Genomic DNA, 26,247 nt, shown 5'->3' with positions numbered 1-26,247 from the left:
GGAAAAAGCATTCACACTCTGCAAAATAAGCAAAGCAGAGAACACAAGGAAATGGATGAGGCAATATTATCTATGTTTGTTATCTCTATGCTCTACTTTATATATATATTTTTTTTACGTCTTCGTTTATTTGTGCATTATTAATTGGGACACAAGCCTTTGGTTTGTCACAATGCATTAAAAGGTTTTGAGTGTGTAGAATGTGGCCAATGCACGAGTTAGTTGCCTTACTTCCAGTGTCGCAGTGACTTGCTCGGCTTTGGGGGCATTCTTTTTAAATTGACTTTGAAAGCAATGTTAGTCATCAGGGAGGGGGGGGGGGGGCAGAGAAAGAGAGATTAATGGAAAAACAGTGCAATGGAAAACAGTGACTGGTGTCACTGTGGGCAAAGTGAGAAAGCAATGAATGGACCGGCCTCCGTTAGCTGCGAGGGACAACTTTACTGATGGCTTGTTTGTAGCTTTGTGACTGGAATTCTCAAATAGAAAGTTTCCATTTTGAAACTGAATTTCTGACTACATGTTATAATGGTGGGTGAAATAATAACCATTAATCATGCCTTGGATTCGAAAGAAAGGAAACCAAATATTAAGCAATGAATAGTTTAATTGAGAAAGTAAAATAGTTGCCTGCCATTCCTTTTGAATATTTAAAAACATTTGCAAGACCAAAGCAGATACATTGTTGGGTAAATCTATTCAGAACGCTTTCTCCACACGTTTCCTCCCTGGCAGAGTCCACAGCCTTCACTCTTCTCAAATAACACATAGTCCGTTTGAAGGTTGCTGTTCACGAGGCATCAATTCTTCCATCGCTCCCCATGCAGCCTTCACTTCTCCCAGCCTTTGCCTCCTGGCTGAGTAGGCAACCTGAGCCCCACCAGACCCGCCACCTCTTCAGTCCTGCACTCTCCCTTTCCATGGTAGAGGTTATGCAGGATTTGGTGGTTCCTGGAAGCTGCCAGCAGACACAGGTAGGTTTGTGAAGCATGGAGCGCCTCCTGCTGGGCACGGCAATGCCTCTCACCCGTCACCTGCAGCAGAGAAGAATTGATTTAAACCCCGGCACTTTTTATTAATTACAACTGACACGAAAAGGACATTAGTGGGGGCAGGGAGCCAGGATGTGGCAAATTAAGTGACATTAACGACAGATACGCAATCATCACCAGCTTTTCTGAGTCAACAATATTCTGCTTCACCTGATAAAGCAAGTGATGCTGACATTAAGCATTTGCTCCAGTCCCGATGATCGCGCGTATACATTATAATGTCCCTGGGCCATTTTTGGAGCTTTAACAAATACACACTGACAGGCTCGAGTCTTCCCCCTAGCTGTTGTGCATCACTGCACATGCATTCAGCCACCGTGGTGAGCCTTGTTCGCTCAAGCGTTCATAATGTAAGCTTTAAGCCTATATGCTTAACTATCTAAATGCTTCATTTCAACGGGCAGCGTCACTGTGTTTGAATGCACCATTAATCCTTCCACATTTTCCCCCTTTAGGGTCAAAGGTGAGCAGGAGCACTAGTCTCAAGTCAATTACAAGACAATAACTAAAAAGACAATTTGGGGTCTTAACGTGAATGTAATAAGTGCAGTTATCCTAGTAACGATTAAATTTAGATGTTTCTGCTAAACTGGATGCTAATGCAGTGTGCTAAAGTGTCCAGTCAAGAATCCACGTTGGGTAACACTACTAGGCTGCAATGTTAGCTGTTAGCTGTTAGCATGCCCTTGGGTTCCGCTGCAGTCAAAATATATGTCCATACACGTACATGGCGTTTTAAATATTATTAAAATAGCAAAACGCATTTAACAAATAGAGGAAAATACCACTAAATGTGTATTGATTAAGAAAAGTTAGCTGATCAAAAGTAGAACTGTAGGAAAGAGAAAACTTGCCTGATTTTTGCGAAATTGATCGGTTACGTAGTTATACGCCAGCGACTGCTTATAATTTTGCCCTTGCATGGCTCGTAATTCTTTGAGAATCCCCCTGTAGACGCGCAAGGAAGATGAAGACGCTGCCATCTTTAGATAAATGTTTTGATCGGGGAGCGATGTCTGCACTCCGCAACCAGACCAACTTAATCAAACGTCGCACAATCGAGCAATCAAGACCGCCACAGAAACACCTGGCTTGCTGTCAGACTTCTACGTTTTCTCGACGGAGAAAGGTAATACATTTTTCCAGAATACGTGCTTTTTGTTGCTTATTGTCACAAAACTTACACAATTTGTTTTTTGTTGTAAGTTGAAATTGCGTTTTTAACACAACAAACTCTTGGTCCTTGTATGCATATTATAGAAGTCGGGCTGTACGAATTCACAAAAACACTGAAAGTCTTCAGTCTTTCATATAGCTTACTCGTTCTAAAAATATAAAATAAAATAGAAAAATAAACTATACAAAACCATGTTGGTCTATGTTTATGCGGTTTTTAAGATAGTCGTAACTTTATTAATGTTTAGGGGGGCGGGGCATAATCTCTGTTAAAGATAAATACATTATTAGTCCTGGCGAAACCTAAATAACAACTAACCTGCAAATCTTTACTGTTAGAATGTAGTTTTTGTCATTTCTTTTTAAATATAAAGTTGTTGTTCTTTCCACTTATACTGTCTTTTTTGTTGTAATAAGTGGAAAACAACTTTTTTAATCACTTCACTTTATGCTGTGACAAAGCCACATTTTTTAATTTGATTTATGACCCAAGTGATGTGTACTCGACTTGACTTGCTTGAAAAATGAAAGTTCAATCCTTGTATCTTACTTTTTAACTTGCATCTATCTCCCAACGTGGTCCATTCGCTTGCCACCGTATCCGAGCATATGTACTGACAAAGGCCACTAGAGGGAGCCATTCTCCTGTCAGTTTCACACACCAGTTGGGTTCCTCGACATTTGCAGGCTCCCCTCTGCTCGCTTTCTCGCACACTCTTTCAATGAATACTAATGCAGAGAGCGAGCAAGCGAGCGAACCTCCCTTCCTCCCATCTTTTCGCAGGGATGGGCGGGAGAGGGGAGACAGAGCAATTCCAGCTTCACATCTTTCCCTCAGTGCTTGACTAGCAGCAGCCCCCCCTGCACGCCTTTTTTCCTCCTCACACTGTGTGTTGCTGCTGCAACAATGTCTTACCTGTGCGAGTGGCAGCCCATGTCCAAGCAGAGTTGAGGGACAGAGGACACCTGTGCCTGCTTTTTCCTCATCTGGATGGGAAGCTTTTTTGGGGGAGAGCGAGAGAAGAGAGCAGAAGGCAGGAGGGGAAGGGGAACAACTCGCCAAGCCCCCCTTCCACACATAAACTGGAGACGACGGAGGCCACTGGAGTATTTGCTTTTATCTTTCGCTTTCTCTTCTTTTTTTTCCTCATCGCGCTGCTGGGAGGTGCTTTGTCTGTTCATTTGCTGGCTCTCTCACTTCTCTGTCTGCTCATCTATTTTGCCATTTACCTGGTCAACAATTTTTTCTATTTATGAGCCAGACAAGGAGGGTGAGAGAGACGGGAAAGAAGAAGGAGGAAGGGGATTTTTCCCCCCCCATTTTTTTATTCTTTCTTTTACCCCCTCATCATTAATTCTTTCTCCTCTCTCAATTGCTTTCACCTCCAGCCCTTTCTTTCTTTCTTTCCCTGTGCAGCCCACGCTCCCTCCTCCCCTCGCTGCCGCCACCGCCGCCTCCTCCTCCTCTCGACGCCGCTCATTGTCCACTCATAACTTTGGCTACTTTTCGAAGCCGCCAAATGTGCTAATTCCCTTCCCCACTATGAAGACATTTTAATCGGCTCCCCTCTTTTTTCTACTTTGTTACTTTTATACCTTTCTCTACCCCTCCTCCTATTTTTCCCCCCTTCCTTCCATCCTATGCATCCTTTTTTGGGCGGTTCTTAAATCTAACCATAGGTAGGTCTATTTGGTGTTTAGTGTCTGTCACCAAGTCTCGTTTTCTTGTGCTAGCAATGTTTCCGAAGGTCTGTCGCGTGCATTTGCTATGCACACTTTGACATATTATTGCCTCCATTTCATTCTGTTATAAATAATTTTTGTTCCGTTTGACTACAACCCCAAGCAAGGACCGCCTTCCTCTTGCCCATCGTCATCAAACCACATTCCAGCAGCATTGTCATTTCTATGTTACTGCACAAAAAAAAAAGTCTGCTCTTGTGCCTTCATTAAAATGTCTCACAGCTTCCTCCCTTCCATGTGCCGCCCGCCATGCCCAATAAGAGACATCTGTTCAGTGGAGGACGTTTCCATCATTGACTGATCATCATTTTTGGAAATAAAAAGAGCTTTGCAGACAAGTTAGTCATGTGAAGGTCAAACTGTGTGCATGGATACTTCTAGACAAGCTGTGTGTTCACTTTGGCTGTCATGTGTGTTTCAACACTTTCCTGCCCCCCCCCCCCTCTCACACACACCCACGTTCCATCTCATATCGCTCTCAACTGACTTGTTCCTGCAGACAGACTGACACAAGCTTTGAAAGACAATGGACTAGAAGGAGAAAAAAAAAGCCTTGATCTTGCAGAAGATTTTTTATTCTCCCCTTTTCCTTTTAATTATTATTATTTTTAGTCCCTTGACATCCATTTTTCTTTCTATCCATCATCTCATAATATGATCCACATATTGATTCATTTCAATTTCTTTTGCTCATCCAGCATCTTAAAAAAATGTCACGTCCAACCATGCTTGTCTTTTATCACTTGGCAGAATTGTGATGCAATTTAGTTGTGTTATATTTATTTAGGGTTATTTTTGCTATATGGTTAATGAAATTCTGTTTGATTTTTTTTTTGGGGGGTGGGAGTGAATGTGGTGAATTGAAAACCAAGATTATTTGAGTGTGTCGTGAGCGAGAGAGAGAGAGTCTGAGTTATGCGTTAGAGTCAAAACAACCAACAGATGCATAGCAAAGTGAAGACAGTCACACAACTCCTTTTTTTTTTTGTTCTCCATTTTTTTGTATTCCCATTTCTCTAGGGGAGCTTTAATGTTTTCTCTGCCCACTACATGAAGATAATGACAAGTGGGAAACTGTTACCCCCATAAGGGTATTCTGGATGGAGCTCTTTTTCTTTCTTTCTGTGGAATTACCTTTTTAAATCCTGGATATCTAATTCCAAATGTAAAAAGTAAAAAAAAAATCTGACACAAGGGATTTTCTTTCCTTAATGGGCTGAAGCTGCTTTGACATATTCTTTCTTTTTTTTCCTTTGTGGGATTTTACTAATGGACTGAAGACCCCAAGCAGCATATTGTGTTTAATTGATAATGTAATACTGATTCTTTCAATTGCTCCAACCAACTATTTTTTATTAGTTATATTATTTTTATCCAAGTACATTGCTTGAAATTCACTCATGTTGTTTTTGCCTTGCAGTCTTTTAGATAGTGACTATCATAAAAATATTTAGATTATTCATATAAATCTATTGGCCTTTTTTTTGCGTCTGTGTGAGAGATGACTAATGTTAGGTAGTTGAATTGCTATTTTTGATTTGTTTCCGTCTGCAGTATAGCAAGAGTAACGGGGAGCAAGGGATGTAAACATTCATAGTTTGTTTCCTGCCATCCGCCTGATTAGCACTTATCCTCACTCATACAAGCAAAAGCATTTTTTTTTTGCACACTTGTGATTCCGCCTTCCCAATTGGCCGCAATGCCTAATAAAATGACATCCATAAATAGTCATGCATGGGCATGAGCTCAACCCAATCATTTTATCGGCTTGCAAAATGTGAGAGCAACTCGCCATCCCGTTGAATGAGATGTTCAGTGTGTCGGATGCAAAATGTGCTTTCACACCCACTCTTACTTTTGACAGACACACACACCCACACAGAGAGTCACAAACATCCATCAAAGGTTCAGCCGTGATTGACCCCTTTTCTCTGATTAACTCTCCTGTCGTTGACATCAGTTTGGATTTATACGGCGTGCGTGCGTGCGTGTTTGTCTGCAGTCAAGGTTATGACCGTACCTGGGACCTGCTCTCATAACGTCGGGATCATTACCCCATTGTCCTCGGTTCTGTAGGTGCACGTGTGACTGAACCGACTGCGGTATCGAGAAGCAAATTGTTTGTCACAGCTGCTGCGATGCAAAATGGACGTTTGGAGTGCAAACTCCGCTGCGCCTCTGTGGCACACGGCTCAACAAGCCTTTCAAGGCTATGAGCGAGAATAGAGACTATTTTGCTGAAATTTTCACTGCGATGTGAATCTTTTTGTCTCTATTATGACAACTATAAAAGAGAAAATGTTATTATGGATGTTGATTTAGTTGATAATGCCCTTTTGAAGTTTGTTTGAATAAGGTTTCTGTGGAAACAGAAAAACAAAATGGCCGACATTCATGTTGAAATTCTCCAACACTTGGAAACGATTCAGTGACACACTGCCATCTACTGGCCTGGCATGCATCTGTGATAATATGACGCTATGGCCAAATATATATATTTTTTTCTTACAACTTCGATTTTGGCTGTTATAGTGTATCGTACGAATGCTAAACTTGTTTTCCCTTTCACAAACATAGTTCAAGATGATGCTAGTATTTGTCAATAGAACACTTTCAGCTTTGTTGTAGAAATAAAAAACAATTCATGATTAATACCCTTGGCAGTGTTTAGAGTTTAAAAACCGCTCAAGAAGGTTATGTGGAAAAGAAGTGTGCCTGAAGAGCCTTCATAGACATGATCTTCATTGATAAACAGGCCAAGAGGGGAGACAGCAGGAGAATACTAATCTCATGCTGCTTCCTTTTCCTCCCCGTGTTCTTCCTATGAGACGTATCACATGTCGAGGTCTGAGTACTAGATCAGCCTTAATTAAACCGGCACAAATTGAGCACTTGGCTATGCGGGGCAGCGTGGAAAAAAAAAAAACCCTGAGAAGAACTTGCCGTCTTAAATGAATGATTACATCTGCAGAGCTACATGGATGTGTCTTGCTCAGTGATTAAAGCTTATGTGGGACAAGAAGCCAACTTCAAAACTAAATCTGGACTTTATTGGCACGATCTTTTCAAGCAGCCTGAATATAGGTCATAATCTAATATATATTAAAAAAAAAAGGGGCTGCTCAATAATTCATCAGAGCTGATTAAAAGACTTGTATCGATGCAGACGCTGTTGGTGAGAAAAGACGAGTGAGCGTAATCGTAACATTTAAGATCATTTGCGGCATTTGTATCAGATAAAAGAGTCTGGGTGTTTTAAATGAGTTGATCTTTTCATAGCTTGTGTTGTGTATGTTTGTTTCGTTTAACTGTTGCGTGACTTTTTGTGCGGCCCATCGATCTATTAAATATGAAAAGGACAATCTGTTACCCTGCAGACATGTTTAATATTCACTGACATATGTAAATGAATAATTTCGTTAAGTATGGACTGCATTCTCGCGGATTTTGGCAAAATAAAGACGAGTGTCAAGTTTGCACGGTTGGATTTGCATTCATCAGTACAAACATGTCATCATTTTTGATCTGAATCCTGAATGGATTTTTCTTAACAATTGCTTGTATTTATTGGCGTGCTTTTCATAAATGCGGCTTTTGTATTCGTGCAGTAGTTGTACCATTGATGTTTTTCTACCGCCTGGCTACTTTCAATTCAAACTAATCATGTGTAATTTCCGACCACATTGTGGAGGATCAAAGAAGAGAGAACTTTCTCGGTGATAAGAAAATGAAGCAGTCTGCACGGGAAAATGCTGACTGTCATGCACTCAAATTCCAGATAACCGATAGGATGACAACGTCAACTTTCGGAGATATAGACAAAGTCAAAAACGATGGAGACTTCAGCAGCCTTTTGTTCGGAACTTAAATCAATACGTTGGCATGGATGGAGAGTTAAAAAAAACTATCAGAGGTTCAGAATTAATTTTACAAAATGATTAAAAATAAACTGAGCAAGAATAGCGTCATAATGTATATAAATTTAATCGTATCCAATTAATGCTGGGTCATGCTGAATTTTTTTTTTCTTTATTCAGATCGTCCATCCACCCACTGACTTTGCAGGTGATGAATTAAAGCCTTGGTGGAGGCAGTCATTTGAGTAGTCAGCATGAAAAACAGCTTCAAATGTCTGGCCAAAACCGAAGACTACCTGTATTCCCAAATTCAGTGGCTGCAGTCTGTGTAGGTGAGCGCCAGTGTCGGAAAACGGCGTCAATCCACATAAATGTTGTCCTTCCATTTGTCAGCCATGCATAAGCAGATTTGATAAGCGGCCCTTATTAGTCGTCGTTGGCAATGAAAGCGGAGACAATTTAATGCTGCTGAACATCTGGAGCAAAAAATTTTTATAATTTACCCAATTGGACTGGTTTTGCTTTTTTTAGTCCACTCAGCAGTTTTTTGCCAGTTTCCACACACAACCGAGTTATGAGACGCAGTTAAACAGATTAAGCCTGAATTTTTTTTTTTTTTTCTCTTGTTGAGAAGTGGCCTGATTTTATTTTAAAGCAAATAACACAATGGGGAACTGTTTTCACATTGACGTATGTTTTCTTAAGTCATACTAAGTGAAAGACAGCAGGTCAAATGTCGCAGCGGGCACTAAAGGCTCTTGAAAGTGTTCGCGACCCTTCGGTAACCTCCTGTCCTTCTTGTTCCCCCCTTTTTTTTTCTTTTTTTTTTTAAAAGAGCAGACTGGCAGACGTCAACCCGACGCTGCCGCAGCGAGGAGGAGAAGAGAAGCTGCTCCCGTGGAGTACATTTTCCTTGAAATTGCTGCTTTTCCCCCCTTAAATTGCTGTGAGTTCTCCGAGCTAAACCAACCACGTCATTCCAAATGTACTCTGATTTTTTTTTTTTTTACTTGGAAACGTATATTTAGCCTGCATACTAATAAGACGAAGAGGTGTCATTTAATTAATCATGAATGAAAGTGCACATAAAGCCCTGTTGCGAAAAAAAAACACATAATTTTCTATTCTAAATGTTATCTTTGATCCTTTTCGGAGTTAATTAAAGTCATCTTTCTATTAATTGGGTGATGATGTTGACAGATGGTATCATTCAAATTTATGAGACGTGTCCCTTCGTTGAAATGATTCCATCTTCGCAGAGTAATTCACAATCGCGGTGACGTGACATAACAAATTGTCCCGAGCTCGGTTAATTATCTCTTGATGATGAAAACTAAAACAAATAGAGTTCACAAAATATATTCACCGGTCATAATGTTATGTCATGTTTTCATGTTGTTGAGCTGCTCTAGTTCATTTAGTAAAAATAATTATTATGATGCATTTTAGGATTTTATTTGCTTAAGAATCATTGGAATTAGGGATGTAGGATATTGAAAAATGATGTAATTGTGACCCCCAAATATTACGATTATTATTTTTGAGGTTTTATTCCATGTATCTTTTGGAAGAAAAAAAAAAAAAAACAGTACAGGGAGTTTCAGATTTATTACACTTGAATATTTTAGTTAGTCTAGCTCTAAAATAAAGGGAAATGAACCGCCAATTAATATGAAAGTCAGTTTATTGACTTCAATTAGAATTGTAAACAAAGTAAACGCAGTCTTTAAAAATTCACTACGACAATTTCACAAAATTTTACCAAACAACTAAAATGAAGCACAAAAAACCTTAGCGATCAAAAAATGTCATTCGACTCCATTGCAATGAATTCAATTAATTGTTCAACCTTAATTAGAATAAATTTTTTTCATCCATTATGGATCTTTCTTTCTTTTCCATCTGTGTTCCATTGAGCTTTTAAGATACTCGCCAGTGATCAATAATCATCTCCTGTCTTATGTGCATTGTAGTGCAGCCTCCCTCAGTCTGAGGCTATGAGAGGGAGAGAGGAGGCCCAGCCTGCACCATCATGCTACTTCTGAGACGAGGGGATGAGAGTTTGGCCCACAAAACGCAAGGTAAGACCAAACCCATGTGTCTTGATGTCACGGCCTCGTCCCGCGACCTTGTTGCTTCTCGCTGTGTGCTTAAGATTTCGGCTCAAGGTTCAAGGTGGAGTGGTTTAATCTCGGGTTTTTCGCCCAGCGTGCACTTTGATCAATGCCACTTCACCTGATCCATCACCTATCGACCCTCGTTCGCATGACGCTTCAGCCACCGGTTAAAGGATTTGTCGAGCGCCGATGTGTTGTTGTGTTGTCTTTCGCCAACCGTTGTCCTGTTACTTAATCGTCCGCCTTGGCCGACTGAAGAAGGAGGGGGGGGGGGGGTAATGAAGTGCCTCCGCCTCGGCCTTCTGTCATTAGCTGAAAGTCACACAGCTCCATCGGCTAATGCTGACGTTGCACCTCGCCTACAACCGGCTTACATCATGAAACATTACCATATAGATGAATTAACTGCGTCGTTGCATTGCATCAAGAGGCGTTCTCCTTCCGAGGAGGGAGGAAAGAAAAGTGGCACTAATGGCGGGATTTTAGAGCTATGGGCCTATTTAGTGGCGTCTGATCATATAGCGTTACCTTAATGTAGCTTGGATTTTTTGTCTGAAGCAATTCTATCATCAGAACTTTGTAATTAGTACATTAATACAGCTTACAAACCTTAATTGTGAATATACTTTTGATAAAGTAGTCGAGTTCAGAATGAGTACGATTTTAAGACTTTAGGGATTTTCAAACTGCGGTTCGGGGGCACCCAAGGGTCCATTGACTGAAGCTCGGTGGTCTTCAATATTTTGTTTAATCTAAAGTTTGGAGCTTTTTAATCGCTATCTTATTTGAGGCTACACATGTAAATTATATGCCTTGAAGGTGCTTAAATTATTATTACAAATTGTTTCTGCTGAAATGCAGGTTGCTGATCTCTACTTATCAACATGGAGCGCTTCATCCAAAAAGATTTTGCTCGCCTGAAGGCCACCATAATTCTTAGCTGACTCACATGCAATAAGGGAAAATCAGATTTGGACCCGTGCAAGCTAGTCCCTAATGAACTAGGCTAACTTTGTAACAGATCTTGTGTTATTAATTCAAGACTAACATGATTCATACCACCAGTCAAATTTTCAAATCCAAACTTGAATAAACGATATGACACAGCTACAAAGAAACGGTAGTCACGTGACCCCTGATGTTTAAAAATGTTTCTGTTCTGAAACCGTAATAGGATTTCGACTCTTTATCATGTCACTGCTTTCATTAACCGAGCGCGCGACTCATTTTTCTACCGAATCCACTTAACAGTAAATTATGCGTCACCATTCATATCCAGTTTGAATAATATACCTTTAATGCTCAATTTTTATATGGAATGACAACCATGGGCTAAGTATTTATTGTACGTATTTGTCATCCTTTGATAAACTGTCTTCAGTCCGGTGCGGCCTTCTAATGCTGAATGCGCCGATTTGGAGGGAATTATTATTATTTTTTTTTAAATCAGCTTGTTTTCTCTCTTTTTCTGCTTTGTCCTTGTAAATTGAATGTAATTCAAGGGGCTGGGAGGAAAAAGGACATTGTTTGTTGGTAGTACAAGAGGTCCCGGCGATTGAGTGTGCTTGTTCCTTTGTTCGAACATCCGATGTGCATGAGCCGCTGTTGCCTTTTTGTCACACAGTGGCAAAAAAAAAAAAAAAAAGTATAGCGAGCACAGCAGCGTGGGCATATCTCATTAAATCTAAAAAGTATTCAAAGAAAGTTTTGGGGGAGAGCAAATTCTGCCAATCCGGGCTGTTCCATTATCTTGTAATTGAATAAGCAGCGGCGACTAAATATCTACTGATTGTTTATCATCAAGTGTCACTATCACTCCATAGTAATTAAATCCGGACAGTAAGATTACATGCTTGAGCTGGACCTTCAAGCAGGGGAGTGATTTTTTTTTTCTTTTCCGTGCGTGGTATCGATCGGGCCACAAAACGGCAGATCAATAGGGCGTCACTCATCCTTGTCTCCAGTAGATGAGCAGGAACATAAGTCACATGGAAAAGAGCCCGCAGAGTCAATCTTTAGCTGAGCGTAGCACTTTCAACATGGTGGCGTCTGCGCTTTCCTGGCATGTCTTCTAAAGCTGCAGGGAGGAAGGAAGCATCAGGTCCCGGTCATGTTTGTCTGCTCCTACTGTATTTGATTGATCAGATGCACTTCTTCATTTTCAAATTCAATTGTGTCATAGGACTAGACAAATAAATCAGTGTATTCTCCAAAGAGCTTGTACATCATACGCTGTGCTGAAGATGAAACGTTCAAGCACGGCCACTGACCCTCAGCCATCCCCGAATGCTCGCTGAGACGAGGCGGACGCCAAGAAAGCCACCGCTCCTGTTCAAATGTCACGGCTAATGCTCACTTTGCCAAGGCGGCCTCAACCAAGCAGAGCAAACTCCGCAGCCTCTTCCGCTCGGAGGGCTCTCGGCCTCTCTTCCCGAGACCTCGCTGGGATTGGGCCAGGAACGTAATACAAAAAGTTATTGATTGGAATGCGTTAAGGAAAAAGTACCCAGCAGGAGTTGAAGGGAAGAATTCCCCAGTGGGAAGCTAATGCTTCCCTTGCGGGGTTTTGTCCACTGCGGAGCGCGCGATAAAATTAAACTACGACGGAAATAAATAGTATCGCTTGATTTTGCGGCGCACATAGTAAAGCGGTAAAATGTTGTGTAGCCGCAAAAAAAGAAGCAGGAGGGAGATACAACGTCAATAGATTTTGTCAGTCTGATTGATGAAAGAGTGCAGCGCAGCTGAGGGGAAAGGATGCAGCGCTCATGTAATTGTTCAACCTTGTCTTGGCATCCCATCCACTCTTCTTCTTTGCATCCTCTATTGATTCGTGAAAAATCACAAGTTTTCAGAACTTCGGAATATTCCAACCGCCCAGTTCCGAAAGATACACAATTATTTGCTGACGTTCAGTGCCATTGACGGGTGGACGTCGAAGATTTTAATTGGGCTGGCGGTGAATGAGTTGCATAGGTTGTGTTCCTTTTTTGGCAGCGAGCTCAATTATGCAAGCGCTTTTAAATTCTTCCACTATAAAATGACGAACAATGACACTCTCCCCGAGCTCGTCGTAATAATAAAGTTGATTTAACCAAAACAGCGCGCGATAATTATGCTTTTTATCATTAGACGACTACATTGTTAAAACATGAGTATTTTCTAATTGGATTGTGTGATAGCAAACAAAGCAATGAGTCAGTGAGAGGCTCCATTGAGTATATTTTAATAGACTCATAATAGTCAATGGTGGGGAGAGCGGCAGTCAACCTTCAAACATGATCGCTACATGCTTTGTTGTATGACACATACAGCACAGAATTCAATTTGTGGGACGGTGATTCATATTTTTGAAAGTGGCTAGCGGGAATTGACAAATCACGATCCAAGATAAGAATGAAGCGCGACGTTGATCGTGAATATTTTGGCATAAAAGTAATATTGTAATATTTCTTTGGATTGACGTGATGGAGTCATTCCTATACTGTACGTTGTCCGCCAATATGGTTGTGAGATTGTGAGACAAGTTTTAGTTACTCAGCAGACTCATCAGGCAAGGCAAAGCTTAATTTCTATATTTAATAAATTTTTTATTTAATTTTTATTTATTTAATTTTTATTTATTTATATTTCAGCTTCGTTTCTATTGCGGATTTTATGCACAAGCTAACTCAAGCTACTTTGAGCATTAAAAAAATTTAAATATATATATATATTATTATTATTATTATTATATTTTTTATTATATTATTTTTTTAAAGAGATTGTAAAATGTTTCAACAGCGGCTTCAATGTATTCCTTTTTAAGGTAGCTTGAATTGTGCAAGAATAGCCGTCAGCACAAGTTGACCTCTGACAACATCGGAATTTGCTGCTCAAACGGCTGATTCGGTTTTTGCTGTCGGCAAACCTTGAGGGGCACATTAAGACACGACGGTGTCCTTCTGCTACTCGAGAGGTGTTAGTTCTTGCAAAGTGTGCACGGCATATGACCATATCAAGTCTCCCATGTTTTTTCTCACTTCTGAGAGTTAGTCATGTGTTAGCTACACACAACTTAGTGCTGCTCCTCAATTTATTATTATTTTTCAATATTTTCCTCCCTCGCTCTGACCACGCACGCACATGCACGTACGCACTAAATCACTTGTTTTTAATTAAGATATTTCTCTATCAAGGGATTCTCTAATGGCAGTGGCAGACACGAACTTAACATTACTGTCAGACCAAAGTAAATTCCATCAGTCCAAGAAAAAAAAAAATTGCAGCGCTGGCCTTTTTTTTTTTTTTTTTTGCAAGTCATAATATTTTAAAGCCAATATAGATGCTGTACTCCTTTCCTTCCTTTTTTTTTTCCCTCTCAGGTCACAGGTCAAAGTGACACATCATAAAATGTTCACGCAGGATTGGACTATTTCTGGAACTAATTGCTCAGTATTTAAACTCACTGGCCAAAAAAAGAAAATAAATGCTCAATTGTCAAAGGGGAAGAAAATTTCATTCTTTATTTTTATAGTTGTATTTTATTGATATATAAACTTTTTTAATTTCGCAACCACACTGGCCATACTCCGTCGTTTAATAGTTTGACCATTGCATTAGATGCATAAAATTCTTCAAAATGTTCATTCCAAACATTGTTGACATTAAAATGAAGCAATAAGTGGATTTATGGAGACCCCCCCACCCCCCCCCCCCCCCCACCCCCACATATGCTTACGTGCACACTCTGACACCCTCACACTGAGTTACGTGCCAACTCCCGCAACCACCTCGCCGTGAGAAACGAGACATTTCCCCCTCCACGCAAAATCTCTATGTTCTTTCTGCTCCCGTCCTCGCCCCCTTTTCCCCCCTGTTGACTCGCTCTGTGGCGGATAGGAGCTCGTGGCGGGGTCTTCATAAATCAAGACCGGCACTACGAGGCTTCTTTTTAATTAAAACTGTGAATCAGCCCGCGTTGATTATGAATTGTACTCGGCTGCCGCTGAATAAAATATACAGGCCTCGCTTCTCCTACCCCCCCCTCGCTGACTCGCTCTGTCTGCTTCCCCCTCGCCCTCGCCTTCACTGTTCAATTTTCAGAAATGGAATATGTTCACAGCAGGCTTTGGCCATGCACAGCTGCTGAAGGTTGACAGTATTGTGAAATAGCCAGAGAGCTTAGCGGTTGCATAAATATAATAACTCGGAAAAACCAGAGTGCGGCGCCATTGGGGTCAACACCATTAGTTCGCACAAAACAGCCAGGAGGATCCAAACGAACCGCTACATGCTGCCACTTTGTTAATTATCACTGCTGATACGTGTTGTTAGCGGTCGAAACTGTGAGAAAGCGCTATTACGATATAAAGAGCTTTTGCAGTGGCAAGTTCCAAAGTGTGTTGTGGAAAGGACGAACCGGAATGCAAATTGACGGCTCCGCACAATCAACCCCGTGAATGATAACGCCCCGCTAATTGAAGCTAGCAGAATGATTCACTCCGACGACCGCGGCGCTGTAAATGGAGTCCTCCGCGTCGTCATGGTGACGGGCATAGAGCCAGCTCCGGTGGAGTCATGACCTCAGTTAGTCAGATTATCTTTTGCACATCACCCTCAACCAAATCCACAATCAATGCCGTCATTGAGATCTATTTGCATGCTCATGATTATTCATAAGCAAATCATATTTACTTGTTGTGAGCAGTCTTATTTTCCATTGAAATAGTCATGGCTTCAAATTGTGGCGGAATTGAAGCGCTAATTGCGTACAAGGTGTTCAAGCTAGGAGGACATTTGTTGCAATTTTTAATTCAAGGAATATCATATGCTGTAATACTTTTATCGCCACTTTAGAAGAAAGCATTTTATTTTATTTATAACCGCCACATTTGACAAAATGTACCCGAGCACGTTTTATAATAAGCAGCCAAAATAGCAACGAATCAGAACATGAAAATGCTCCATGTACTCTCTTGTTCTTATTTGTTCACCAAGCGTGTTGCCTTTTTTTTTTTTCTCGAATTTATCGGCTATTATGTAAGTCTTGATGTGGCAAATCGACTTTCACTCCAAACTGTGCTGTGGCAAGCCTTTATGTACGATGACAATTTCAAATATCCCTGATGAGGGGGGGGGGGTTGGCCGTTTTAACTAAGCTTGACACGTTTGATATTGAATTTCCCACCAACCGAGTAACAAGCGGGCACACAATTATTTTTTTCGTGCTTCCCGGAGAGCCCGTATGCTGTCCAACATTTCTCCCGAAGGACAGTTAGCTCATTAGCTTAGCTCATTGACTGAGCACATCATTCTTCCCTTTTTTTCACGTGACAGCTGCGGAACAGATGAAAGCGCCCGTAAGCTGTTTGGCAACACGCTGGTTCCGCGTCTGAGGGACTAAGACGAGAGAACGTTACGTGTGATCAACAACCTGGTCGGCACACCTCAGTCAAGCCTGAGGTCATAACAGAATCAAAACAGTTTGTTCTTGTCTCACGGGGTGTGTACTCCCCCTACTCCAAACGCTTTTGCATATCACGTCTCTGGCAGACATAAATATATTCAAGCCTTCAGATTGAGAAATGTTTTGACGCCGCTGAGGAAGATAAGTTTGGTCTCTCTCCCAGGGACATGTTTCTATTTACACCACCTCCTGAAGAGGCCCTTAATCTTGTCAATGATTTGTGGCTTTAGCACCCAAATCCGTCTCTCTCTTTCCTCGCCCTCTTCCTTTCTCACCTCTTTTTATTTATTTTCTCTTTGCTCGCCCCCCCCTACCTCGCTTCATAGGTAAGGCTCAGGGCAGGAAGACCCTCGTGACAATCAAAGCGGCGTAATCACTTGAAATGTGTTTTTATCGTCCGCTTTTCGCAGATTAGAACCACGATAATCTAGCCTCCATCTCATTCCGAGATGTTATTTTTGGCACCGGGATCCCGTCCGTCTTTTTTGGATTAGTCCTTTCGGAACGAGAAACAACTATTGTGTGATGTTCCGCGGAAGGACAAGAGTTGAATGCCGTCGCTTTACCTCCGAGTCAGCGTCTTTTGGGTATGCGGCGCAACTCCAGCCAGAACACAGCCTAATCCGCTACCGCCGTGTCTGACGATACAAACAAAGCAATATTTTTCTATGGTGACGATTCCAAAAATATAACGCTTATTAATTCAGCACGATATGACATCAATTGTTACGTAATGTCGCACACTAGTAAAACCCGATCTTATATCGGCCACACCAGAGGAAAGCCATGGCTGAATATTGACTGATGAGTTTCATTTTCAGCTATCAATTCCCCGGCTAATTTTAACCCCATTTCAATTAGTCCCAGGTATTCTCGAGTCAGAACGTGATTAGAAGCCGCAGGGGCTCGGCCATCGCTATTAGAGCTTGGAATTTTCTCGCTTGCCCCGGATGTTGTTCCAGCTACTCTCCTTCAACTGGCGAGATGATGATGACACTCCCCAAAGGGATAATGACGTCTAAAATGGATGTCCCCCCGCATTTAATCCCACCCTAGCGTTCAGCTTGGGCAAGGATGCGCACCTGCAAGAAAAAAACTTTTATACAGACAAGATCAGACGGCTCGCTTTTCCACTTCGGCAGGCCGCAGCCACTGTTTGTCAGAGTGGCCAGCTTGCACATAAGTAAAATAAAATACTGCAGTGGGCGGCGTAAGTACGGTAATCTCGGAAAGTGGCTTTAGGATGTTGTTACTTAGTGTTTGGTAAAGCGGGGTTGTGTAAAATATTATCAAGGTGACAGGAAGTGGAAGAAGTGCTGCTCTATCTTTGGTGGGTCGCTGCGGCATCGTGAAGGTCAGTTTGTTCACAAAAAGAGATTTAGAAGAGAGAATTAGTTCAGCCATGACGGGAATCGAGCAGGTTCCTGGATGCTTTTGAACATCTGTCAGAAGAAGTAGAGCCCTATTAGTCTTTTGGTAAATGGGGTCTTTGAAACGGTTCTTAGGTTAACGTTTATGAGATTTTTTTTTTTTTTTACACTTCAGGTGTAAACAATGGAACTAAATGTTGCTCGGGGCACACCATGAACTTTGTGGTCTGCTCTCAAGGGCTCTATTTTATATATATATATAAAAAAAAATCCTCTGATGGTGTCCAGTTTATAACACTTAGCTCGCATTTCTCCATGTGGATATAAAAAGTCTACACACCCCTCTTTCAGTGCCAGATTTTTGTGGTGAGACCAATATATTTTTTTTTGTATTATTAAAGTGAAGTTTAACCTGTTTAACTCCATGAGAAAAAGAAATCTAAAAAAAATGATGAAAAATAAAAATAAACAACTGAGGTGAAGTGGTTGCACAATTGTGCACACCCTCTTATAACTGGAGAAGTAACCAAAATATTAGAAACAGCTTTAAGTATGAAGCGGTGCAGTTTTACTTGACTCCAAAGTCTAAATTCAAGAATATTCCTCTGATAAATAATTTCCTCAAACTGATTTTCTTGGCTAATGTCAATTTCTTGAACTCAATATTGTACATATAATAGTTCTTCATAATGCTGTGGCTGGTGAGCGCACATTTATAAACACATGGAGCGTGCGTCATGACATCAAACTTATTTATTCCTGCCTAGATCTTGATAAATGATTCTCTCAGCATGACATTCTTATTTCAATTAAAGGACAATCGGAATCACAAATGAAGCACTGCATGCAGAATGGAGTGTCGCTGTCCTCTTATCAAACATGGTGAAAAATGACCATCCTCCACTTTTTATGCTAATACCTGACACTTAACATGTACATGTTGAGGTTGATGAAAGAGTAGCAGAAATGAGACGGAGCCTTGTTCGAACAGACAAAATGATACAGTAGAATCAAAATGAAAGGAATTGGGAAGGAAGAGAGTGATGGCAGCTTGGTTGTACTCTCTTTTTTTGGAACCAGACAGCGTAATGAAAGTAGATTGGTGCCGGAGTCTCGGTGAATGTGTGCGTGAAGGCTGGCTGCTCTGATTCACTGTGGGGGCTGCTGGAGTGGCTCTTTTCCGAACAACACGCGTCTTCCACCTCCACAGATAGGCTTCATGAATATTTAGCAGAGCAGTTTTTAACGAGTCCACACATCAAGACAGAATTCGGTTGATCATGTTTCGTGCAGGTCGAGCAGCTATTCCGACGTCCGGCTCATTTCTTATCAGTATGCGGCATAGTGACCCGCTGAGATTTTTTATTTATTTTTTTAATTTCTCATTCTTTCCTGTTAAATCACTCCCGTAACAAAACGATCACATAGCAGAGATCACAGCCAAGGTGACTTATTTTTTTTATGGCTTTTCATTCATTTGAGGAGAAAAAAAAAATAGGAAACAAACGTAAATGTCAATTCTAAAAATGCATTAGGGAGCTACGGCTTGCATGGCACCGCTCGCAAACCTTTCAAACCAAATTCATCATCTACACACTAACACACATTCATGTAGTCCGCAAGCGCACAAACCATTCCGCAGCTTGTCCTGTGCGGATTTATTACAGTGAGAGCAGGAGATGTTGCTATAGGAACAGAGTGCCGTTCACTTACATATATTAAAGTCAGAATCGGCTCCCCCCCCCCCACTCCTCCCCTACCTGTGAAAAGAGTCAAGCTTGTTTGGCTGACTGACAAATTGTTGCGTGTGCACGTTTGTGGCGTCTGACTCATGACCTGCGCTCTAATAGCCGGACACCTGCAGGAATGCGTTTCTTTTCTGGCTATTATTTTGTGATTTATAGCTGACATAAATTGGAATTTTAGCGCCCCGCCAATTACAGAGCTGTGGCCTGCTTTGTCACCTTCCACTGCAAAAAAAATATGAGCCGTGTTTGGCCTTGACATTCATTAATGACTCAGTTCATTGTTCATTTGGGCCCACTTAGTGGCCATTTTTTATTTTTTTTTGTCTGTTTGGTCTGAGTAACTACCTGAAACATCGTGTTCTTACCTAATTGGCCGATGCATCGTTGCATCTGTGTGGCATCAGAGGCCGAAGCAGTCATAAAAAAAAATGAATAGAACTCCAGTGCATGACTTTTTTTTTTTTTTGGGTGTTCTCATCCAGCAGCGACATATGTCGACTCTTCAAGATAAGCCCTCTTTGGTTTAATATTATCTTGAAGAGTTCTACACTTCAACTTAACCATTTTAAATATTCCCTTAACCTGGATAAGGTGCAACTTTAAAAACATAAGTGTCTCTTCTCAAATTTGCATAAAAAAATTACAGAAGAATGATAAATTACTTAAAATAAAAATGTTCGTAAAGAGGATAATTAAAATGTGAGTGTATGACCTGCTCAAAGTGTGTGTGTGTGACCAGGCAAACTAAACGGGTGACTTTAGTTGCGGGTAAATATGTATAAAGTGGAGTGTTTTGTGGCCGTTGTGTGTTCACAGGATTGTTTGCTAATCTGTGTACACACGAGGCTAACTTTGTTGTCATGTCATTGCATTTCGTACCCTCTGTGCCCGCTGAAAGTCGTGTCAACTGATTGTTATATTTCAAAAAATAAAATAAAAAAAGTTTTAAAAAAATCTGCACATTGAATGAAACTTGATTTCAAATTAAATTAAAAATAGTTACAAATCAGTGGGTGCTGTGAAAAATCACCAAGAGGCCTACGGATAATTAATCCCATGTAAAATATATGTTATGTATCTCCGTGTCCATCAAATGTGCCTACATGTGAGTACATGTAGTTCTCTATTAATTGTTGCCATGGAAACAGAGTGCTGCCAGAGAAGTCCAGATTCAAAGAAGACATCACTAGCTCTAGCGCCTGCACTGTGATTCTCTCTCTCCGCTCTCGCTCCTCCGTATCTGTCTTGAATTCCTTTTTTTTTCCCTCTCTCTCTCCTTCCCGGCTTGTTCTTCTCTTTACTTTGATCTTTCTTGTGTCTCACCAAGGTCCTCGTTGGTTTACGCTCCCTGTTTTTCCTCCCACTGCGCCTTCCTCCCTTTCTGTCACTTTCCTCCATAATTCCTTCCCTCCCACCTCTCCGTCCTTCCTGGGGAGGCGTGTGCAGTTGACTATTAACACAGGGACCTGTAATTAGAGCTGACGAACCCCCGGCAATTAGTTTTCCCTCAAGGAGTTGTTCTGTCATCTCCGCATATAAGTCCCTTTATCTTCCTCTCATTCTATTTTTTTTTATCCTGTCTATCAATTTATATGTCATTAGCTGTCAGCTTTTATTTTTTCCTGATTAATTTTTTTTTTTTTTTTTTTTTTTTTTGGGGGGGTGCTTTGTTCCAACCATCTGCCAACGGTTACACCACTACTGTCCTGGGTATCTCGGCCCACATAGCTGCAGCAAACATCTTCCCACCTACTCATGTGATAGATCTGCTGCTAGGATGCGTAAACTTTAAGAATAAAAAAGTAAGCAAGCTCACATTTTAATGAGTTAAATTATTTCATCTATTTCGCTTGTCGGCTAAGTTGGACCACATTCCGTAATTTTAATAATCATTTTTTCAGTTCATCACTGTTGTTTTCATTTGTTGGGGGATCTAGAATATTTTTTTTTAATTGTCATATTCAGTATTTTATTCACTGGAAGAATTCATGTCCTCAAAATACATCGCATAATTTGACTTCAGAGATTTCCACATGAAATATTGATTCTGGAGCTGCTTCTATGTAAACTATATGGCATCCTCGTATCATGTTTCATCAACTATTCATGTTCGCCAAGTGTGACAGTTTCTCCTATCCCTCTTTTTTTTGTCTGTTTTTTTCCTCCCCTCACAGGGTTTTCTTCTTTCCTTCACTCTTCCCCATCGGGTCTGCGGAGAGACGTTGACATGCACTAATTCACATAAGCCATGTTGCCTCTCGGCAATCCACTTTACTCAATCAATGTTGCATGCTTTCTGTGTTCACTTTTTTTCCGTCCATTTTGAACCTTTTTTGTTTCAATGCCTTTTCCCTGTTTTGTGTCTCCAGGTATTTCTCCCCCGCTTCTTCTCCACCATGCCTATCAGCGGCTGCCCCTCGCCCCTTTGCATCCACGCTGGGATCTGCACCTCGGTTGTCCAGCAGCAAGGGAGGCGAGTCCTCCACCTCCGTCCATCCCCGCCTTCATCGCCGCACTGCCGCACACTTGGTGTCCTTCTCCTACTGCTCTGCCTTCTTCACCTGCCTCCTGCCTGTCACTCCCGGAGAGAGAAGGGAGGCGGAGGAGGCGGCGGCGGCCACTACATCCCCATCCCTCCTCCACCTCCGCACCATATGGCCCTTCCAAACAGAATGCGTGGCCTCAGCATCGCTGTCGTCCTGGTGGGCAACTCCAGTGAGATGGCGCTGGCGGGAGCTCGGGAGAAAGAAGACTTCCTCCACATGGCGCCCAATGTGGAGATCCTGACCATGAATGAGACGGACCCTAAAAGCATCATTAAAAGCATCTGTGACTTAATGACGGAGCACTGGCTGCAAGGCGTGGTGTTTGGAGATGACACGGACCAGGAGGCCATCGCTCAGATCCTGGACTTCATCTCGGCCCAGACTCATATTCCCATCCTCGGCGTTCGCGGGGGTTCCTCCATGATCATGGCTGCTAAGGTAGGACGCAATTTGTTGTTTGAAGAAAATACTGATCAGATTTTTGTTCTTAGTAGGCCTGGATGAGGTCAGGGTTAAGTCAGACAACTGCTAGCGAAGATGCTAATAATGCGATCAGCTGGAGATTGCACCAGAACAGAGAAGAAAGCTTTGCCAAGTTATTAGGCCTCGCCTAAGGGGATAAAAAAAAAAAGAAATGCTTTATCTGAGTCCGCCCGGATTGTGACTTTAAACCCGTTCCTCAAAATCTTCATCCGTTTCATACTTGCGCAAATCCATCTGCTTGAGATATTAAGTGGAATACGCTGAGTCGTGTTGCTCCTTCTGCCGGCAGTCTGCTTTTCGGTCTGTGATTTTTTTTTTTTTTTTGCATTTCCACCTACCGTGCCACTTCCCTGTTATTTTGGTGCCATCAAGTCCAGGTCATCAGTTGTACCAGCACACACGAGCTTTAGTGACAAGTGGAGGTCAGCGAGTGCCACTGAAGCTTGTGCTTCTGCCCCTTTTGATTAGACAATTATGGAGAGAAATGAAATGGAACAGTCCTCTCGTTTTATTGTTCTCACACACACACAGTCTTGCATTTTTGTCACTGCAAAAAAATATGTCATTTATTGAAAGAGACAAACTGAACTACTGCATGGAAAATCTACACTAGCATTTGCAATCATAGAAACTTTTTTAAGTCCATAAAGTCTGAGTTGACCAGACAGTAGGAAAAGATTGCCATTTTGTGGTAAAAGATTGAAAAAAAAAATCCCCAGCCACCAGCAGAGTCCACCTCTCATGAGAGCTTTCTCCTGGCATTACCAGGACTTGAGAAAACTAAGACAGGGCCGCATTAAGGCTTTGTCTCCAAGCGGATTTGTGTCCGACTAATGGGCTGAGACGGTGCGCTGGCGTAAATAAGATAGAGGAGGACTGGCAGAAGGAAGAGAGAAAGAAAAGGGGGAAATGCTGGTAGTGAGGATGATATAAAAAGTCTACACACCCCTGTTGAAATGCCAAGTTTTTGTGATAGCACAAAAAGAGACTAAATTAGTTCAAAGCATTTTATATTCTTAATTAATGTGTTCCATAATCTGTACAACTCAAAGTATTTTTCAGAGGGGTGGAAAAATTAAAAACAGACATTTTTAAAACTGAGGACGCGACTCCATCACACAAAGGCAGAACCTGGTATTAGAATTGGTAAAAAAGACAAAACTGTATTTTATCCCACATGCAAAAAGAGAGGAGATGACATGGCACGACACCGAAAGACGATAATAAAATACTTAAAATTTTATGATGGGCAGAATAAAAAAAAAAAAAATTGGAGAATGGTACAAGACCGTTCCATCAAATATAGATTTAACATGTGATGAAGAGTCAAAGTGAGTTAGTCTAATAGTTTGGACTCATTCATCTCCAAGCAGAAAAATGAACATTCGAAATATGAGTAATTACATGGCCAATGAAATTGAATAGGCTTCATGCTGGAATAAAAAAAAAAAAAAAAAAAAAAAAAAATCAACACCCTATTCAAATGTTCCATATCATAATTTACTTTGACATTTTATTTTTTGAAATTTATTTATTTATTTATTTATTTATTTATTTATTTATTTATTTATTTATTTATTTATTTATTCGTCCATCCATAGGCTAAAATAATGATGATGTGCTGGCTTGGGAACTAATCCAACAATTTAATGGCACGCATGTCCTTGTTAAACTGCGTGTTTATGAATTTTATGTCTTATTTCCTTGCCAGCATGGCTGGCGTTGCCAGTTTGTAATCCGTAGTGGTTTCCGGCACCGTTGTGCATTTTGTCTTGCTAATTGCCCGTGTGCACCAGCATCAACAAACAACACGTCTAAAGCTTATGGCTAATACTCATATTAGCAAAACATGCTTAGCCATTTTCTTGTCTAGAAGGTACGGATGGCTTTGTAACGGTACAAATAGCCGTAGTTGTCGCTGATCACCCCCAGGGCCAGCCCGTTTGTATCAACAGCCGGCTCATCTGGAGAGCAAACGGATAGCATCCATTCCTTCATACGCTTTGAATGCAAGATCGTCAGCAATTAAGAAAAACGATAACGCAGCCAACCGCCATCACCCGGAGGAAAATGTAATATAACACGGATAACAAATGCATGTGTGCAAATATGTGCTGGCATGCATCCACACATATTCATTGAATAGATGGAAAGGAATCAAAAAGCAGAATTAAATGTAAATATTTCATTTTCAACCCCCCCCCCCCCCCCGTCTGTGCTTATTTTCCCCCAATTAATGTCCTACAATAATAGGAGTCATTGTTGTGGTAATCACTAAGGTACTGAACTCATTTAATATAATGTGTCTCTTGCTCGGCACCGCCTCTACTTGCTTCAACAGACACAATTAACCGCATCTGTAAGTGATAAGCGTTCCTTTGGCGCTTTCTTTTTGTTTCATGTCCCTCTCTCGGTTCTTTCCGCTTCCTATCTCCATTGCCCGCTTCTTCGGTCCATTTTGTGTGCTCAGAAAAGTTATTTCTGGATTTGCTTTCGTCTTGTAGTACATGAAATATTTTGTCTTTGCAATCATTGGTATCGGCTGCTTTCGCGAGTACTGAGTACTTGAAAGTAAGGCAGGTATTGTTTATCGTAACGTACACATGTTAAGATGAAAGAATGTTTTGAAGAATTATTATTATTTTTTTTTTATCCGCTGGCTGGAAGGCTCGTGCTGTCCTGGTTTCGAAAATGTGACAGCCCACTCTGTTTTCCCCTTTCCTGGAAAAAGAGTTTGCAAAATGGAGTCCTTAATATATATGGCCTATTTTCTAACCCCGTTGGTCTCAATTTACTCTGGTCATTTAGAACGTGGCCACTTTGAAACTCATCCCCATAACTTTTTTTATAGCGCCTCTTCACTCAATTCCATCACTTGCACTCGGAGCGAATCTTTTGTTTCTCTCGTTGCTTTATATCGGAAGGAGAGTTCGCCCATGCACTTGATTGACGGCGGCTATTTTGGAGATGAGAAAAAAACGAAATAGACTAAATAGAAAATACAAAATTATACTGAAATAAATTTTACCACACACAATTTCCAACACTGATTTTTTTTTAGGCACTTATGTGTACAGTATACAGGAAAATTATTATTATTATAACAAAAAAAAATCTCTGTATGTACTGTATAAATCTGAATTCTTCCGTCTAGTCCACAATTTTTTTTTCAATTCCCCACTTTGGCTTGTTTTTCTTCATTGTCTTTTCTTGCCCATTTCCACAGCAAAGTCATTTTCCCATCTCCTCCGGCTTCCCGCTAAGGTCCGGTTCACGTTGGGGCAGCGTACATGAAGCAGACGGAGCGATTTGCAGCAGATGCGCAAGTGTTAATTCCCTCTTCGCCAAGCACCTCCCCACCCACGCTACCCACACACTCGCTCTCCGTCTTGCCTTGCTCCGCCACGTTCACGTGCCACTAGAAGACAATAGAGCGGAATACATTTTGTCAGGAGTCTATTCTTCACACAAAGATGTGCTGTCTAAATCTTGCCTGGCTTCTTTTCCATCAATCTTTTCTCATCCCAGCCCGCCACTTGTGTCTCTGGGCTCCCAGTAGACATGCACTCCCCCTTTTTCACCACACGAAAAGGTCTCCTTCACCTCTCGTCCCACAGCAGGCTGAAAATATCAGTTGCTTCCTTTTTTTTTTTTTTTGCCAGCCCCTATCTGCACGTCTTGCAAGCAGAATAGCTCAACTTTTCCCC

General features: G+C 41.2%; 2 protein-coding genes across 5 annotated transcripts in view; one reads left to right on the top strand and one right to left on the bottom strand.

Annotated features, from left to right (window-relative positions):
* Window positions 1–589: 589 nt before the first annotated feature.
* Window positions 590–2,050, bottom strand: fmc1 (formation of mitochondrial complex V assembly factor 1 homolog). The gene is made up of 2 exons (XM_049746151.1): window positions 1,907–2,050; window positions 590–1,034 (listed from the first exon to the last, which is right to left on the bottom strand). Exons 1-2 carry the CDS (start codon window positions 2,033–2,035, stop codon window positions 831–833), a joined length of 333 nt encoding a protein of 110 aa, XP_049602108.1. The 5' UTR covers window positions 2,036–2,050; the 3' UTR covers window positions 590–830.
* Window positions 2,051–2,227: 177 nt separating this feature from the next.
* The window catches only part of LOC125984088 (glutamate receptor, ionotropic, N-methyl D-aspartate 2B, genome duplicate a), a 65,282-nt gene continuing 41,262 nt past the window's right edge, over window positions 2,228–26,247 (top strand). The window contains exons 1-4 of one of the 4 annotated variants that reach the window (XM_049745919.2): window positions 2,228–3,908; window positions 8,669–8,774; window positions 9,802–9,909; window positions 21,881–22,495. In XM_049745919.2, the coding sequence (XP_049601876.1) occupies window positions 9,883–9,909; window positions 21,881–22,495 (642 nt within the window). In that variant the 5' untranslated portion in view covers window positions 2,228–3,908; window positions 8,669–8,774; window positions 9,802–9,882. Of the gene's footprint in view, window positions 8,161–8,663; window positions 8,775–9,801; window positions 9,910–21,880; window positions 22,496–26,247 lie in introns of all 4 variants that reach the window. The other 3 variants (XM_049745918.2, XM_049745922.2, XM_049745921.2) reach the window with 3 other exon arrangements.

The sequence above is a fragment of the Syngnathus scovelli genome, chromosome 16 (genome assembly GCF_024217435.2).
Source record: "Syngnathus scovelli strain Florida chromosome 16, RoL_Ssco_1.2, whole genome shotgun sequence".
Classification (NCBI taxonomy): Eukaryota; Metazoa; Chordata; class Actinopteri; order Syngnathiformes; family Syngnathidae; genus Syngnathus; species Syngnathus scovelli.
Note: the sequence above shows the minus strand (reverse complement) of the source record. Positions and strands in the feature narration are given on the sequence as shown.

What these genes read in the sequence shown, in the direction of transcription:
- fmc1 (XM_049746151.1), bottom strand. Translation starts at nt 2,035, where the DNA reads ATGGCAGCGTCTTCATCTTCCTTGCGCGTCTACAGGGGGATTCTCAAA. An exon ending in ATCAATTTCGCAAAAATCAG is followed by an intron (nt 1,035 to 1,906) that starts GCAAGTTTTCTC and finishes TCTCTGCTGCAG; the next exon opens with GTGACGGGTGAGAGGCATTG.